General features: G+C 35.5%; 2 protein-coding genes across 7 annotated transcripts in view; both read right to left on the bottom strand.

The window, feature by feature from the left end:
* The window catches only part of LOC138933194 (unc-112-related protein), a 40156-nt gene extending 35727 nt beyond the window's left edge, over positions 1–4429 (bottom strand). The window contains exon 1 of the mRNA XM_070295746.1: positions 3766–4429. Within this exon, the coding sequence (XP_070151847.1) occupies positions 3766–3904 (139 nt within the window). The 5' untranslated portion in view covers positions 3905–4429. The remainder of the gene's footprint in view (positions 1–3765) is intronic.
* A 1206-nt stretch (positions 4430–5635) lies between these two features.
* On the bottom strand, positions 5636–16384 carry Crag (DENN domain-containing protein Crag). Of its 6 annotated transcripts, none has more exons than XM_070295400.1 (21): positions 15653–16384; positions 15396–15534; positions 14734–15321; positions 13946–14542; positions 13262–13851; positions 12906–13146; positions 12555–12825; positions 12340–12431; positions 12001–12251; positions 11729–11899; positions 11497–11625; positions 11002–11248; positions 10784–10934; positions 10283–10486; positions 9653–9880; positions 9143–9238; positions 8733–8980; positions 8383–8641; positions 7897–8301; positions 7489–7658; positions 5636–7352 (listed from the first exon to the last, which is right to left on the bottom strand). In XM_070295400.1, exons 3-21 carry the CDS (start codon positions 15062–15064, stop codon positions 7216–7218), a joined length of 4818 nt encoding a protein of 1605 aa, XP_070151501.1. In that variant the 5' UTR covers positions 15065–15321; positions 15396–15534; positions 15653–16384; the 3' UTR covers positions 5636–7215. The 6 variants fall into 6 exon arrangements, with proteins under 6 accessions (XP_070151501.1, XP_070151502.1, XP_070151504.1 ...); XM_070295401.1 differs by having other exon boundaries at positions 14734–15534; positions 15653–15966; positions 16049–16384; XM_070295403.1 differs by having other exon boundaries at positions 9653–9877; positions 14734–15534.
* Positions 16385–17043: the final 659 nt, after the last annotated feature.

Raw genomic sequence — 17043 nt, 5'->3', positions numbered from 1 at the left:
GGCGAAACATCAGAAGCGTGTAGGGGACCGAAAAGCTAAGACGGAAAGTCCTTTAGTAGAGGTTTTATCCTCCATTTTCGAGAAAATCGCAACGAAAGAAACAAAACAAGTTTTCGTTTTTTTACTTATTTATTTACATTTTATTTATGTTATCATCTATTCTCTATTCAATGCAGATATTGTTCAAAACGTTGCCCTCTTGCAGCAATGCAAGCGTTACATCTATCACCGACCTCGTTAATCGCAACTAGACATTGTTCTAGGGATATTTGGCGCACCGCATCTATGATTCGGTCTCTTAATTGCCCTCTTGAATCGATTGGCACCGCAAAGAATAACATCATGCGTTTACACGTGTAAGGAATCTTGAAGCAGAAAGTTTATTGGGTGCCAATCGACTCGAGAGAGCAACCGACAACGAGAGATTGAATTTTTGCGATTTTCTCTAAAATGGAGGAAAAGCGAGCAAACCTCTAAAGGACTCGTCGTTTTAGTTTCTCGGTTCCCTACGCGTTCTTGAAGTTTTGCCATTTAAATTGGGGATACCCTGTATAGGCAAAGTGTGCGTGCACGCGTGTGCATAACATTGTTATTTTATTCATTTTTCTTCAACATCGATTCATAATTTTATCCCTCGTATCGCGAAGATTTCGTGAAAATAGGATCAAATAATCGCATCCACACTCGATACTTCACTTAATAATATATTCATGAGTCGCAACCATCTCTGCATCGTGTGAAGGGAAAAAATAGCTGGATATTACTAGGAAAAATATTCTATTTTAATTTGATCGAATAAAGAACAAGAATAATTATTTCAATATTTGAGAGAAACAATCAACTGCGCGAAAGAGAATTAAAAAAACTAATAAAATTCTTTTTGAAAATGAAAAGAATATTGTATTCGCTCTTACGCGCGAAAAGAAATTTAATTATAAATATAAAATAATTAAATAAAATTGTTATCGCAGAATAAATAAAAATGTGGTAGTAATACGATGTGTATTTAAAAAAAAAAATTGATTTTAGTAAACATTTTATTACATCGACATAATTATTAGGTGTACAACTTTGCTTCCGCCGTTTTTTTTCCCGAAATTCGAGGCTTTATTGTAAAAAACTGGTTATACATTTTGAAATTGCTTGTTGAGTCACTCCCAATGATCGCGCCAATTCTTTTTGACTTTGACTCGAGTCTTCATTAAGTAATGCCTCCAATTCTGCATCTTCGAAAACCTTCTCTCTTCCACCGCTATGCCGGTCTTCGACGTGAAAATCACCGTTCTTGAAGCGTTGAAACTACTCACGACACGTTCTTTCACTAATAGCGGCTTCACCATAAGTATTTGAGAGCATTCGATGAGCCTCAGCCGCAGATTTCTTCATATTGAAGCAGAAAATTAAAACCTCCCGCAAATGACGAGAATTTGGCTCGTAAACTGACATTTTCAATCGAGAATAACTTTATGATGCAGACGCCAATCGACTAATGTTTCTATGGGGTTATGTTGACAGATGCCCAAGTTTATTGCATGACGTCTATGATCTATTTATTTCGACCACTACTTAGCGCTAAAGCCATCTATAGGAAAACGGCGGAAGCAAAGTTGTACACCTAATATTTTAATCAAATTCTTATCAAATTATAGAATATTTGATGTAATATCTTATAACATCGATTGTTTATGTATCGACGTATGATTTAATAAATTTGTTCTTCACCGAAATATTATGTATTTACCTGACAGAGACTCATTGTCAATTGACGAGAGCGAGAGTATCGTGTAAAATTATCATTATCGCGCGCAAACGGGTCACACGCTCGAGATATGACGGAGTAATCCCTTATCGCACGCCTGTCGAATAAACGCAGTGTGCGTGAATTCTTTTTCAACCGGAAGTGTTTCTTCGCTATGTTTATTCGAAAATTTTATATCGCCATGCAACTACACATGATAAATTATATTTCGCCAAAGTATAAACAAACGTTTCGCGAACAATTAAAGGCGGTATCAACGAAGAAACTGTACGTATATCTCTGTCCTCTTCTCTGTCGGATTTTATTTTTTAAATTCACATATGTGTATATATAGGATGACGCGGATTTATACAAAACGAAAAAAAAAAAAAAAACAGATAAAAAACATAATTGTCTATGCATACACAAGTCTCTTATACGAAAATAATTTCAATCCATCTTTTCGACTTAAGTCACCCTATATATAGATGTGTTTAGGCTCCGTTCTCCATCTTTTTCTTTCTCAATCGATCGAAATTGGCTAATTCAACGTGGATGAAACCGTCCCGCGTCTAATTGGCTAATTATCAACGGTACAAGGGCGATCGATGTTTCTGGTCTCGTAAAAAAACTAAGCGGTTTCGTAAGAGAAATTATAACTGGTGAGATTTAAATAATAGAGCTGAAAACATTAATACATATACTATATATATATATAAGGTGTCCCCAATTTAAATGGCAAAACTTCAAGAGCGCGTAGGGGACCGAGAAACTAAGACGACGATTCCTTTAGAGGTTTGCTCGTTTTTCCTCAATTTTAGAGAAAATCGCAAAAATTCAATCTCTCGTTGTCGGTTGCTCTCTCGAGTCGATTGGCATCCAATAAACTTTCTGCTTCAAGATTCCTTACACGTGTAAACGCATAATGTTATTCTTTGCGGTGCCAATCGATTCAAGAGGGCAATTAAGAGACCGAATCATAGATGCGGTGCGCCAAATATCCCTAGAACAATGTCTAGCTGCGATTAACGAGGTCGGTGCTAGATGTAACGCTTGCATTGCTGCAAGAGGGCAACGTTTTGAACAATATCTGCATTGAATAGAGAATAGATGATAACATAAATAAAATGTAAATAAATAAGTAAAAAAACGAAGACTTGTTTTGTTCCTTTCTTTGCGATTTTCTCGAAAATGGAGGATGAAACCTCTACTAAAGGACTTTCCGTCTTAGCTTTTCGGTCCCCTACACGCTCCTGATGTTTCGCCATTTAAATTGGGGACACCCTGTATAATAGTTAAAAATATACCTTTTATCATTTTTCTTTTTTCTTCGCTTTTAATAATTTATACTCTTTATATTTTTACATTCTGGTAATTACACAAATTCCATCGAGTAAAAGAAACATTTATTGTAAACGAAGGTTGAAAATTTACGAAATCGATTTAAATCGCGCTTTACCGTTACAGTGACTTTATACGTATTTCATCTCGATCTGTCCGATATCTCGAACTGATTTCGCAACTTACTTTGCGCCATATTTTATTCCTCGTTTCTTTCTATCGTGTAATAAGATATCGTTTTGAAAAAAAGGCTAAGTTTTTAACCAATTACGCTTATAGTCTCCTTTACGATAAACTTACATTAAAAGCACAATAGTATCGCTTTATTTATTGAATTTGACAGAGTGTACCAGGGTATGTGTATATACGTACAATGCACGCGAGCCATTTTGCCGGCAATTTCAAGACGCTTGTTTTAAAATTGCCGCGAATAAAGGCGAGTCCCCGTCACGCCGTTATTTCGCGCTTGCTGACAATTTCAAATGTCATTTGTCGGATATCGAGATTTATCCGACGCGTAATAAATGTGATACGAGATTCAAGTATTTTATATCGCGCGGCAATACGGCATGTAGAATGGAGAATCGGAGACGAAAAAAGATAGCGACGAAAGAAGACAAATCGACGAGGAAGGAAACGAGAAAGGAATAGAGAAAGAGAAGAGACACACAAGGCATTATACTCACCGAGATCTTCGACGAGACGTAGCATGACACCGCCGATATGCAGCTCTCCCTTTACCCGTAAACTCCTTTCCACCTGCAGATCTGTCACATAGACGCGCAGCACCCAGCTACCGTCCACTTCGTGGCCGTCGGAATACATGTTGGAATATTTTTCTTCTTTTTAACCGTATATACGATGCGCAAAGACGAAAGAAGAAGAAGAAGAAGAAGAAGAACGGAAGAACATCTGTATCAGCGGCAGAAACTATAGCACACGCACAAATGCACCGGTAATACAACCGTCATTTGATTACGCTTTCAATGCTCGGTGAACATGTTCGCCGCGAGGCGTATTCGTCCGGTGATAACCGACACCGTGTCACACGCAACGCAGCAACGCACCACGTTACCACTGCCACGCGAACGCGCGCCCGCGCGCGCGCGACGAGACGACGAAGACCGTGACGCGAATCGTGCGATCGGTTACTCTACCTTCCCTCGACTCGCCTTTATTGGGCGCGCGCGCGCACACGCGCTCGTACCATTCGCGCATACACTCGCGCGTAATCGCGAACCGAACGACAGAGTTAGAACTCGCGCGACGTACCACCTCTGCTCGCTCTCGGACGGCTCGGACCCGAATAGCGACGAGCGACGACTGCGGTGAACGGCGAATGCCTTATGTCGGTTATCTTCGCCGTTCGCCCCGCTCGCCGCCATTCGGATTTCGGATCCGAGCGAGTATATGTACGAATTATATGAGCGCCTGCGCATGCGCATGCGCATGCGCGCGCGTCTAATAAAGGTGAATCGAGGAGAGGAAAGATGTGATAACGTAGAATTGTACAATTATAGATCTCTTGAATTTGGAAAGTTTTGCTTGCGGGGAAAGTTATGTATGAACTTTCTAATAAGTGAAATTATACAATTATATAGATCTCGTTGCATTAAAATCAGCAGGCGATTCCGAGCTTCATTTTACACGGATTTAATAAACGGTAAATATTAAATGGAGTATACTGGAACTGTCAATTTTTGTTCATATCTCATATATATCTCTTCATTCCTGCGCATGCTCATATTGCCAAAATTTCGTCGGTATGACAGATTTTCTAATCTTCACAAGTGGCATTATTTATAACATTTAATAATTCTTTTTGTACCATCGAGCGACGATCTTTACTTTTCAAATCTTTATTTTTATGCAAAAAGGCATCGATTAAGTATATTTTTATCAAAATCTAAGTAGAGCGAATAATTCTAAACATTTATCCACGATAAATCCGAAAGGGAGCGTCCCGTTTGATCACGTCACGATTTACTACAGCCACTCATATCGATCGATGCCTAGGGTCACCAGCAACGATTGACCAATCAAAGAGTCTTATTTTGAACTGACCAATCGGTGACGTGTCCAATCCGAGCCCACCCAACTAAAGTGCATAATACAACAAAGCGCATTGCTTGTCTCTCGAACAATTTTTATATAAATTAGCATTTCTCGTCACTTTGCGTAGTCTGTAAAAAAATAAATAGCTTACAAGATACAATAGATTTCATAATTTATGTCCATGTATAAAATATTTCACGAAATACTCATTTTTCGAAATGATCCATATACGCTCTTATTTTAATATATACAGAATATTATCTTTTATACATAAATTAATGAATTCTCTGAAAAATAAAATTAATAGACGGAAAATAAGATTTATATTCTGTCTATATGTATATTTAATTTTTTCACATATCCTAATACAAGTATATTCAAAAGTAATTCTAAAAGAATATACATATAGGAATAATATATTGATATTAGATTTAAATTAAGCTTTGTTTAAGTATAGGGTCGATACTAACTAAAGAGTAATTGTAAAATTAAACAAACGACTTCTGTGTAAAATACCTCAACGGACTTTATTCTTGTAATCTATACATTCATAGTATTGAAATGAATGAACATACATTCATCTGCAATATCCAAGATGAAAAGTGCACGACATTGTAAAAGGCCGCGTTCATGAGTCTCCTCGCGACGAATAATCTCATTCCGTTTCGAATAAATTGTGGGCAGAACGTTACCTAACTAAATTTGCTAAACTATTACAAATGCTTCAAATGTCTAAAATTCATAAAAATATTCACTCTCGCACACACTAAATATTTACTTTAAGGATAAGCAATCGAGTTTAATGCTACCACCCTTGCGAAGAGCACTTTTCACCTGGGATGAGTAGAGAAACGATACTTATATTGTGTGTGTTCGTCGTGCGATAAACGAGATTGTTTCTATCTAAGAGTACAAGGAAAGAATACTGCGTTTCGTCATGTCACGCGATAATTACCCTCGCTCTCTTTCTCTCTCTCTCACTTTTTTTCAGTAAAAAAAATAGTCGGCATATTAGACGCTGCTTTATTTCTAATATCCGCACGCGACAGCTTTTTTTCCTTTTTACATCGGGGATATTACGCGACGGACTGAAACGTATTTAAGGTCACAGCACACCTGGAGGGAATTTACAATTGTAATTGAACTTGCGATCGTTTTATACAGTCCGTATAACTTCTTTGGTATTTAATATTTTTTAACATTGTACTCTTAGATACTGTTGTTGCGCTGCGCGAATATTGAATCATAAAACAGAGACATACGCGACCGAATTTATTTAAAAAAAGAATCGATAACCATTAAAAACAATTATATTATAAACATATGAAGATCCAGAGATGCACGATTAATTAAAAATCGTTATTATCGTTCAACTCTTGATATTGCACTGACCTGATCCCGAGATCGATAGCTTCAATAATTCCGACTAGCGACCAATTGCGATCTGTATAATTCTCTTCCTAGATCACAGCCTTTTTCGCCGCGACACGAATAAGATAAAAAAATTCAGCTAATTGCGATTAGCGCGAAATGGTGTTGATGCAATTGATTTGATAACTATTCATCTATCAGTTTTCGTGTACGTGCGCGGTCAAATTTGGGGAATTGGATAAGTTCGAATTCGAGATGACTCGATTACATTTTTGCGCAAGACAAATATTATGGATGTTAGCGGATAAGCGGAGTCTCGTGAAAAAAAAGATAATTTGCACGTCCACGCTACTACGATGTCGATCGTAATTGGCGCCATTCGGAAAGTGGCATTGTAACTCAAATCATCATTAATAACATTAACAATTTCCGTGTTAGATAAGTGTTCAACGTATAGAGGAGATGTCAATGATGCGTTGTATGATATTACGTTAGACATTTCGACACGCGATGAAACATATTTTAACAGCGCCTAACTTGAACATCGTCCTTTCTGCACGTAATTCATCCCCCGTGCACGTAATTTTGAAAATAGAGCCGTAAATATTCGTACTTACGAGCATTTATTATTTGCGCAAGATCGCACCCTTCCTGCGATACTTCGAAGGGAATGAGTTTTCTTCATAATTATTCACAGCTGCTCATATTCCTCAAACATTTAATTGCTTGAAATAATGCCTACAATACACTGACATCATCGTTGGCAGAGCGTCAATTTTATGCAGTAATTTCTCCTCGTTTTCGGAGAACTTCTCTAGCGACAAACTGTATTCTCTATCGAAGACGCCTGTAAGAATGATGATTATTATTACAGACACAAAATTAATGTGCTACGATCAAACTGACAAATATCTCAATAATTGGATCAGTCATTTAAAAAAAGTACACATCTTATACAATTTTTTTAAGATTATAACTCCTACCTTGGTCAATATTCGTTCTGCCCAATACAATAAATGCCAAAAACAGAATATCTCTATATATAGAAAACGGATGATCGCCTGTTTGATGTTTACTTCTTTCTAAGGCCACTCTTATTATAGGTTCTGCTAAATCGTTGCAACGAACATATGTTATCACTGCCTGCATCAAACTAAAAGTAAAATAAAAAGTTAACAAAATAACGATCATTTTGTACATTTATTTGTTTAAAAAGAAAGGTAAAGTTATTTTTCATAATCCAGATAATCCTTGCTTCAATCTCTCTTCTCATTAATAAAAGAAATCAACATACATATGGTACATACATATATATATTTGAAATTTAATTAACTGCTATATTGTATCTATTAATTAATTAGTAATTTGAAAGACAATTTGTTGAAACTTACGTCCTATCCTCTGTAGAATTTAATTTCCATTGGAGATACATAGGCAAACGATCCATGTGTAATCGTTCGTTATCCCACATCGTTCTGACACCCACCAATCCTACAGTTCTTTGAAGCTCTGAATTTTTATCGTTATCCAACCAGAGATCAGGTAGATGGCTTGTTAAATTAATCCTTTCAAAATACCAGATCAAATTCCAATATACTATCGGGTGCTCCTGAATAAACCTATGCTTGGTGAGACAGGCGTCCCCTTCTTGACTTAACACGCTCTCCAATTCCTTTCTCAATACTAACGGATTTAGATATGGTACCGTTATCGGTTCCAACGATTCCTTCGGTTGATCTAGTAATTCCACCAATGCTCCCATTAAAGGATCGTTATTTTTTTCGCTTGCTTCACATCTATATAAACGAATTGTAATATTATTCAATTCTTATCATATTATTCAAGAATAATAATGCACTTATAATGTGGTTCTTTACCTGTAATCTAATATTGTAACTGTAAGGAGAGGTACAGTAGCCTTATCACAATACTGACAGACTGTATTTAAGTTGGAATCTTCCGGCTGCCAACCAGCCATTATCTCTTCGTCGTACAAGATAGCAGCGCAATGATGACATCTACTAGCACTGGAAAGCACAAGCTCAATGGCAAGACGTTCTTCCAAGTCTCTAGTGCCCTTTGGATATAGACACTCTGTGAGTTCGTATAGTGAGCATAAATCTACGTTTCCATCACCTGTTAAAAAAAAAAAAAAAAAAAAAAAAAAAACTATCGTACAATATAAATGTATAATGTCTATCGTTCGCGTGTAATTTATATTACATACCTGCTGCTTTCATGGAAATTTCATTTCGATCTTGTAAAGATCCATCAGTAAGAGAATCTAAAGACTCGTGCGATATTCCGTAAGCTATTTTTTGTTCACGTTCCTTATTTTTTACCGGCGTACTGGTCGCCGAGATGGCTTCTTTTATCTCGTCAAATTTTTTAATGACAGTTGTTGCAGCAGATTTCAAGCTATTCAGACCACCAAGTATTATTTCGTTCGACTTCTTTCCTGTCAAACTTGATGGGCTAAAACAAAAATTTGTACTATATAGAATTGAAAAAACGCGCAAGCAAAAGAGAAATTGTATAAATATTATGAATATATATTATTCTGTAACAGTAAAAATACCCACACAAAGATAGAATGCATATCCAATAAGCATCTATGCAGCTATTTACATTACGTACCTGATATAACTGGAGAGACTAAGAGATTCAATAAGTTGATTTGATGATATTAAATCCTTATTTTTAGCAAACGCCAATCCACCCGTGGAGTATCGTCTACATTTAACGGATAAAATAACAAAAAAGAACACAAATGCACATGCAAAACAATAAAAAAAAATAAACTTGTATTGTTCCTCCATCAATGTGATTAAAAGTATATTCAATTATCAGACATTTTTATCATATATATTCAATAATTTCACATATTGTATTATGTGTATTTTATTTTAAAAAATTTATATATATATACATAAACAAAAGTGTAATTTATTCATGTACTTTATGCACAATTATATATTTGTTTCTTCTACATTTACAAAATATAAAGTAATCGCGTCTTGTGCAAATGTATATTATCATGACATTTTGGAGGAATGAAAAGACTATGTGTGTGTGCACATTATGGAAATTATTATTAAACTACACGTGGTGCATGTTATCAAATTAAATATCTCGCAAATATCTTACCCAAAACTAAGTTTAAGACTAGATCCTAAGCTAGAGAGGCTGGATGTTACACTATCCTTATTTTGAGACCAAAGACTGCTTATTTCTAGTTTCTCCTTTTCTCTCTCCTGTTCCCCTTGTTGTGCCACAGAGTGAGGCATTGTCTCACTCCTCTGTAAATGTCCACCTACTGTCATGCCACTTTCATCTACCGCTTGATGAAAGGTTGCACTACGTGGGAGAATGCTGCTGTAAACACATTAGAATGCTTTTTGTGTTTAAAATCAAATATATGGGACGAAATATGTAATGTATATATGTATATGTATATATATATATATATATATATATATATATATATACAGATTATAAAGCATGATTAACACAGCTGGTCGTTACAAAAAGAAAAGATACTTTGATTGTGCAAGTACTCATGATAATTTTAATCACCAGTAACAGTTTCCCATTAAGTGTCTGCGAGAATTATAATCTTATATGTTCTTTTCTTTCTCTTTATAATTATATTTTTGCGAGAAAATATTTGCTTCTATAATTTTTAATTCTAAATTTCAGTTTTTTTCTCTTATCTGAATATTTTATATATTTAATATATTCAATGTTTCACATGCAGATACACAAGTTATATCATACCTTCTAAATAAAAGCGGCCCTCCTGGTCTCTCTTCAGTTGTATTATTTAAAACAGTTAAAGTACTTGTTGAGCAATTTGAATCATTCTCCTCGGAAGGTGACACAATCGGTGTTTCGTCATTAATGAGAGCACCCAATGGGTCATTTTCCGTAACTGGTGTGCGCACGGGACTTTTTAATGGTGATTCAACACTGCGCGTTAGCCTACATAAAAAATATTACGTCTACATAAGCCTATACATGCAAATTAGCACTGTAAAATATTCAATGCATACTCAACACGCAGATTAATTATTACATAAGTCTGTAACAATGTCTGTAACAATGAGCAAAAATATTCTATACAATAAATACTCTCTCTGCATCCATCATAATACTAGTAAAATAATATGATATAATCTATAAAAAAAAACAAAAAAAAAACAAGCAGTTTCAGCGACTTGGGCAAACCTGAGAGCGAGACTAACGTTCACAAGTCCTAATAGTGAACATACAAGATACCTTGGATTACTAGGTGCCCGCTCCAATTCGTTTGATTGCAACATATTCAGTGTCGCTTGGTCTTTCACTATACTATTCTGCCGAAGGAGTTTAGCTTTCAGTTCGAGTGATCCGAATCCAGGTAGATCTGATACAGAACTGCCTTTAGTAGCTGCCGAATAAAAAAAGATAATTATTCGAGAACTGGCTAAGTCGTGTATAAAAAAAAATTCGCTCACAATCACTATGAGCAGCTTCAGTGTCTTGAGAATGAGAACTGTCGAGACTAGACCGAGAAAGAGCATGCTCCATGCCTTCAGTCTTATCGGCGATTAAAAAATCCGTATTAGAACTCAATCGTCTTCTAGCGCTCTTTTTTCCAGCCTTTTTAAATAATGCTGCACCAACAATGACATTTCGCAACTTGTTCCACATCAGTTGACTCGAATTTGTCATATCAGAAGGCCATGTTGCTTCGAGAACAGCCTATGTGTGAACATATAAAAAAATATTAATTAAAATTATTGAAATTAACAATAATAATTATAAATAATAATAATACAAATAATAATAATACACAATAAATATGAAATAATTACAAAATGAATATGAAATATACAACACTATGAAATATACCCCACTATGAAAAAAACTATATGAAATAAATACACTAAATTTATATTTGGACAAAAATATTATATTTACTAATTTAATATAAGAGAAAGATACTTTACCTTGTTGTAAAATCCGTATGTTAAAGCGTTAGGTTGTACCCCGCTGCGTTTCATATGGAACAGTAACTTTACAGCTAAAACTGGTTGACCGTACATGCCACAAAGTTGCATCATAGCTCTGTAGCATACCTGGAGATAATAACAGATACCATTTAAATACAACGATCTATTTTTTAACTGTTTAATTGTTATAATTCATTTAATTGACTTATAATTCAGAATTCTTATATACCTCTTCCATAGGATCGAGACGTAACTTTTGCATTTTGACTAATAATTCGTAAGCCTGATGCAAAATTGCAGCTGGTTGATTAGAGACTTGCAGCATGGCTGGTAAATGTAAGAACCAAAGACTATAACATGTACCAAGCAAACATCTGCCCCATCTATCGGGCATCGCGGCCTGAATAAACATAATGGCAAAAAAATTTTACTAACTGGAAGAAAACTTTTTTATATGTGATTTATTATATAATTAATAATATTGTATATGATTCTATTTACTTGTTTTCTAGCCATCCTTTGAGCAACTTTGATTTCATGCTTTGTTCTACGAGCCATAGGACTTCCAGGTATCATTCCAAAGGCACTTAAAGATGAATTCTTCAAACAAAAGTTTTTCTGAGGCCTCATTAGATCCGGGTTCAATTTGAACAATTTATATGTTATTGGTGTTTGATTTGTTCCTGCTTCAGGTGGAGGTATAAACACTGTACGTTCACTGTGTTGAGATTCATCCAATTCCAAAAGGATTACTAAAAATTAAACAAAGAATGAGAAACCATTTTATCATATTATATAGATTCTAATAATATAGAAAAATATATCTAAATTTATTCATACTATTTTCTTCCTCAATTCGTTCTGTACACTCATCGAAAAATGCTAACCCTGCCATATCCATATCAGACACAAAACTTCTTTCTTCTATAAATCTATAAAATTAATTTTTATTAAAATAAAGTTATAATTAGATATATACGTAGAGATTACGATATATATATGCGCGCGCGCGTAATCATAATAAAATTGACATATAAAAATGTAAATTGATTTACCTGGCAAATATTTGCGTTTTGACGAGCATGGCGTAAAATTTAGCGTGGGCTTTATCGCGAGTTCTCAAAAACGCTTGAAAATTAAATAAACTTGTCGAATCTGTTGTCCCTACAGTAGGTGCTTTTGTAATTGGTACCAAATAACTTCGATATCCTTTGAGAATCGTCGCCATAAATCTTAAGAAAGCATCCTGTATTTCGAGTTCTAAAGCTTGCTCTTTCCGTTTTTGTTGAAACTCTCTATCTACACTAAAGTCTTCATCGCCTCTATCTAAAATATAAAAATAATAAATAAATATCGATAAAAAAAAATGAAAAAAGGAGTGAAAAAATAAACTAATACTGATATACCTTTTTGAGAACAATTAGTTTTTCCCCACGAGATTATTTTTGAGGACAAAATCTCCAACCAATTTCTGAGCTGTCTAGCTGCTTTTTTAGGTAATAATTTTACATTTAAATATTTTTTATCTTCACATATTGCTATATTATTGGTATCCAAGTTTACACAGTTGACATCAGAAGGAGGATCATATAAATCAAAGAACCTCGAATCCACACCAATCAGAAATGGTAATGGTGCATGCAATACCTGTAAATGTATTTAAATCTTAGTAATTATCTTTTCAAGTTTTGTGCATTTGTATAACTATCAAAGCATTAAAAAGAAACAATACAAAAATGTGTATATGTGTATTATGCATTACCTCTGCTAATCCTAGAGGACACAATGGTATGTAAGGACATTGCCATTTAAAAGGAAAGAGAATCATAGCAATAGCTTCGCTCACTGAAGTAAGTACATCCGGACGTAAGGAATGAACTAATATTTTCTGTTCGGTTAATATTAATAATAGTATCAATAAACAATTATCAGGTCCCAAGTTTATCAGTAGTTGCCTGAAACTTGCGCCTGATCTAGGCAGGGCCGAATCTTCTGGTTGTGTCAAGATTAATCTGTCTCGACTGCTGAGCTGTACTAAGATTCTTGGACGCTGTGGGCATGGGAATGGTATATCGCACAAAAAATATGAAATATACTTTTCAATCGGGACACTTTGCGGTTTACCGTTCACCATGCCATGCAGAAAAACTAGAAACTTTTCAAACGTGTCAAAAAACGGCCAGTGAGACAATATACATATAGATTTACTAATATTCAATGATTGGCTCGCGGGATCCATATATTGCAACTTTTCTAGTTGCAATATACTGAGCTTCTTAAGTATACCAGATCTCTTGAACAATTTTATTTTCATCTGCTGCTTACTTTTACTTATCATTTCTATATTATCTGCTGAAACAAAACACAAGATACAAGAATATATTTTTTACTCCACATTAGTTATAACAATCAATAGGAAAGTTAAAATTATGAAATACATATGTACCATTATTTTTATTATTCTCGACTGTATCCATGATTTCTTGATTATTTTTACAATTTGGAGTGTCTGATTCCAACTGCAGCTCCTCGTAAAACGTTATCGCCGAACCATACATTTTTTGAGCAGCGTCGCCTGTTAAGACAAATGTCGAGAATACTGGTTTAGGTTTACATGCTACTTTAGGCCAACATTCTATAGTCGCACCCATCGGTAGACAAAACATGGCGACAGAATTCGGAAAGACAAAACTGTTATAATCAGCCATAGGATATTTATAGAGTATTGCGGGCTTAAATGATATCAAATTAGCGCGATTCATGGACTTTTTATAGCATAAAAATATATCGCTGCCTAGCATTCCTTTGTTCAAATTCTTATTGATGACACAGAATGCATGTGGAGGGCTCTCCCCTTTATTTGCCAAGATAACGCATATGTCCGTAACGACGAGAGAATTGCAAGGCATCTTTCGACTCGCTCGTCTGTACGTTACAAAAATTTTTGAAGTAGAATTATTTACGTTTGCTACATAGCCTTTAGGAGTCTCTAATACCATTTCAGCATCTTGCATTATACGTTCTTTTCCATCATATATTACACCTATAAAAAATAAAATATATAAATATATAAATATATACATATATGTATATAAAAGTATTTAGATAAAAATGTAGTAATATAAAAGGCAATTAATAACTTTATTATCTAGAGTCTGCTATATATATATATATATTGTTGTTTTTAATATTTGCTGCATAATCCTTAAAATTTATTGTTCTTTTTTTCTTTACCAATATCAACTAAGGGAGGTTTGTCCCGTCCTCTTCTGTAGCATAAATAACACTCGTTTGTTCGTAAGCTTCCATGATTCAAATCTGCTGGGAAACCTGATACAGTTTGTTCTAATAGCGTATATCCCTCGGGACAATATTCCCCCAGAGCAGGAAATATTATGGCAAGATCTGTGATAGGAGGTGGCATGTGCATGTCTTTCAGATGAGTGCCTTCCTGGCACCAATCCTCTAGTTTATCGTTAGTTTCATTATTATCTTGATTAAACTCATTGTCTTGACCGGGTAAACCAGCGATAACAAAATAATCCGCTACTCTTCTCTCATCCATATTTTTTAACGTTGTGGATTATTATCGGAGCGTGCAATAGCCTTCGGGTCAGGCTTTATCGTCTGTACATCTCATGTCGCAGATATAATGGATATATTAATTTCGGTGAATACAAATACTATTCCTGTACATGGCACTGAGTTGATTGTTCTTGAACCACTCTTGTATACGTGGCACTCAATATATAGCGTGCAATCTCTCGCGCAGGATCGACTGGCACGTTATAAAAAGTATTCTTCTTCTTATGCCACAACAATCTGGATAGTTAACTTTCTATGTAAAGCCTTAGACATAATATTATTACATATGAAATATCATAATCTGCCAATACCTGCACACACTTTCTCTCTCTCTCTCTTTCTGTCTGTTTAATGAGAGCTTATAATCTTATAAAAATATTTCAGCTGTCCATTGGTACATGCCTCTGTTGCAATGGAGTGGAGTATTCTTTCAGCCTCGCTGTTATATTGCTTAAATATATAAATAAAACTTGATCGGAGCGCGTCACACAGGCAATGCTTATTTGAATTTTTTACCGAATCAGTAAATCTCAGTAGTATCCTATCGTATAAAAAAAGCGATAAATACCTTCTCACACAAATCGCATTATCGTTCAATTTTACTAGGAGCAAATGTAATATTTTGCGTAGTTTCAGGTTGCGTCGTCGATTTCGTGCATCGTTGACGTTTATACGCTGCAAGCGGGTTCGATTTGTAAATAGAGAGAGCTCGCGGTGTGTACATACAATAAAATCTTGATAGATCGCCGATGTAATCTCGCGAAATTCACTTCCCGTCAATCTTCGTCGAATCTGCCGATCGTCGTGGCGATCGCATTTTTCCTAAAATGAAAGGACGACTCGATACCGCCCTTGATTTTCTCTCTCGTACGATTTCTTCTCCTACGAAATGGAATCTTATAGGTTAGACGTCACACGCGACGATTATACACAAATATATTCCTGGAAACGTTGTCGCACGGACTGGCATGATCGGCGAACGAGCCCGTCGTGGCCGTCGTGATAATCGTTGTCGTCTGTCTCGCTCGCGATATAAACAGAGTCTCAGATATAATTGCGTTGTTGTCTTGCCGTGCAAAACGCGTTGTCGTTTGTGTCTGAGGATCTGAGGAATTCGCGTGTGTAATGTCAGATGGCCGTACCTATAGGGCGCGTTCCACTTGACGACCGCAACGCTCACGGTATCGTTTTATCCTTGTTGTTCGCCGAAAGTTAAACAAAGACAGATGATGCTCGCGAGCATTGCGATCGTTAAGTGGAACGCGCCCCGACTTTCTTTAGGATGGCAAAATGGCCGACGTAATCCGTATAATTATTACGCGTCTCCTTAAATAAAAATATATTGGTTACATTATTGACGAGACCGACGACTCATGGTCTCGTCGTTTCGTGTGGACTCGTGACGTCGTGACACCAATGCGTTCGCTTTCTTCTCTATCTGTCTTTTTTTTTTTCTTCTTTTCTGTCGAAAACATGAAGAGTCCCTCCCCCCCGGGGTTATTCGAACCGTCGAGGATAAAGAGATGTAAATAAAGAATTACGAATGCAAGATAGGTGCATTCCGATATTCATTGCCAATATCGAAAATCTATAGTGTACGTGACGTAAACTATAGATTTTCAGTATCGACAATGAATATCGTAACGCAACCGGTGTCACGAGTGTCACGGGTCAATCGCTTATCGCGCGTTCGTCCAATGTCTCATTCGCAGAAACTTATACTAATCGCATATTACTTCACAACTGATAAAAATGTTACAAAAGATATAAATTGATATTTTATATCCTAGAAATATATAAAATATGTGTACTTGAAAACTTGTTTTTCCAATAGCATTCTCTAATAATAGCAGAAGTAAAACAAATTTGACAAATTTTAATTTTCTTTTATAGATCTTTTCTTTCCGCTTAATATAATAATGTATTATTTAAAAATATGTATCTTAGTTGCATTTTCTA

This window comes from Polyergus mexicanus, unplaced genomic scaffold (genome assembly GCF_030449975.1).
Source record: "Polyergus mexicanus isolate NDT 795.1 unplaced genomic scaffold, iyPolMexi1.0 SCAF_5, whole genome shotgun sequence".
Taxonomy (NCBI): Eukaryota; Metazoa; Arthropoda; class Insecta; order Hymenoptera; family Formicidae; genus Polyergus; species Polyergus mexicanus.
The sequence above is the reverse complement of the archived record's forward strand: the minus strand, read 5'-3'. Positions and strand labels throughout refer to the sequence as shown.

Excerpts from the sequence above, each read along its gene's own strand:
- Crag (XM_070295400.1), bottom strand. The coding sequence starts at position 15,064 with ATGGATGAGAGAAGAGTAGCGGATTATTTTGTTATCGCTGGTTTACCC. Across the intron at positions 11,900-12,000 it reads AAAGGATGGCTAGAAAACAA|GCCGCGATGCCCGATAGATG; the intron begins GTAAATAGAATC and ends ATGTTTATTCAG. Across the intron at positions 8,981-9,142 it reads AGTCTCTCCAGTTATATCAG|CCCATCAAGTTTGACAGGAA; the intron begins GTACGTAATGTA and ends TTTTTGTTTTAG.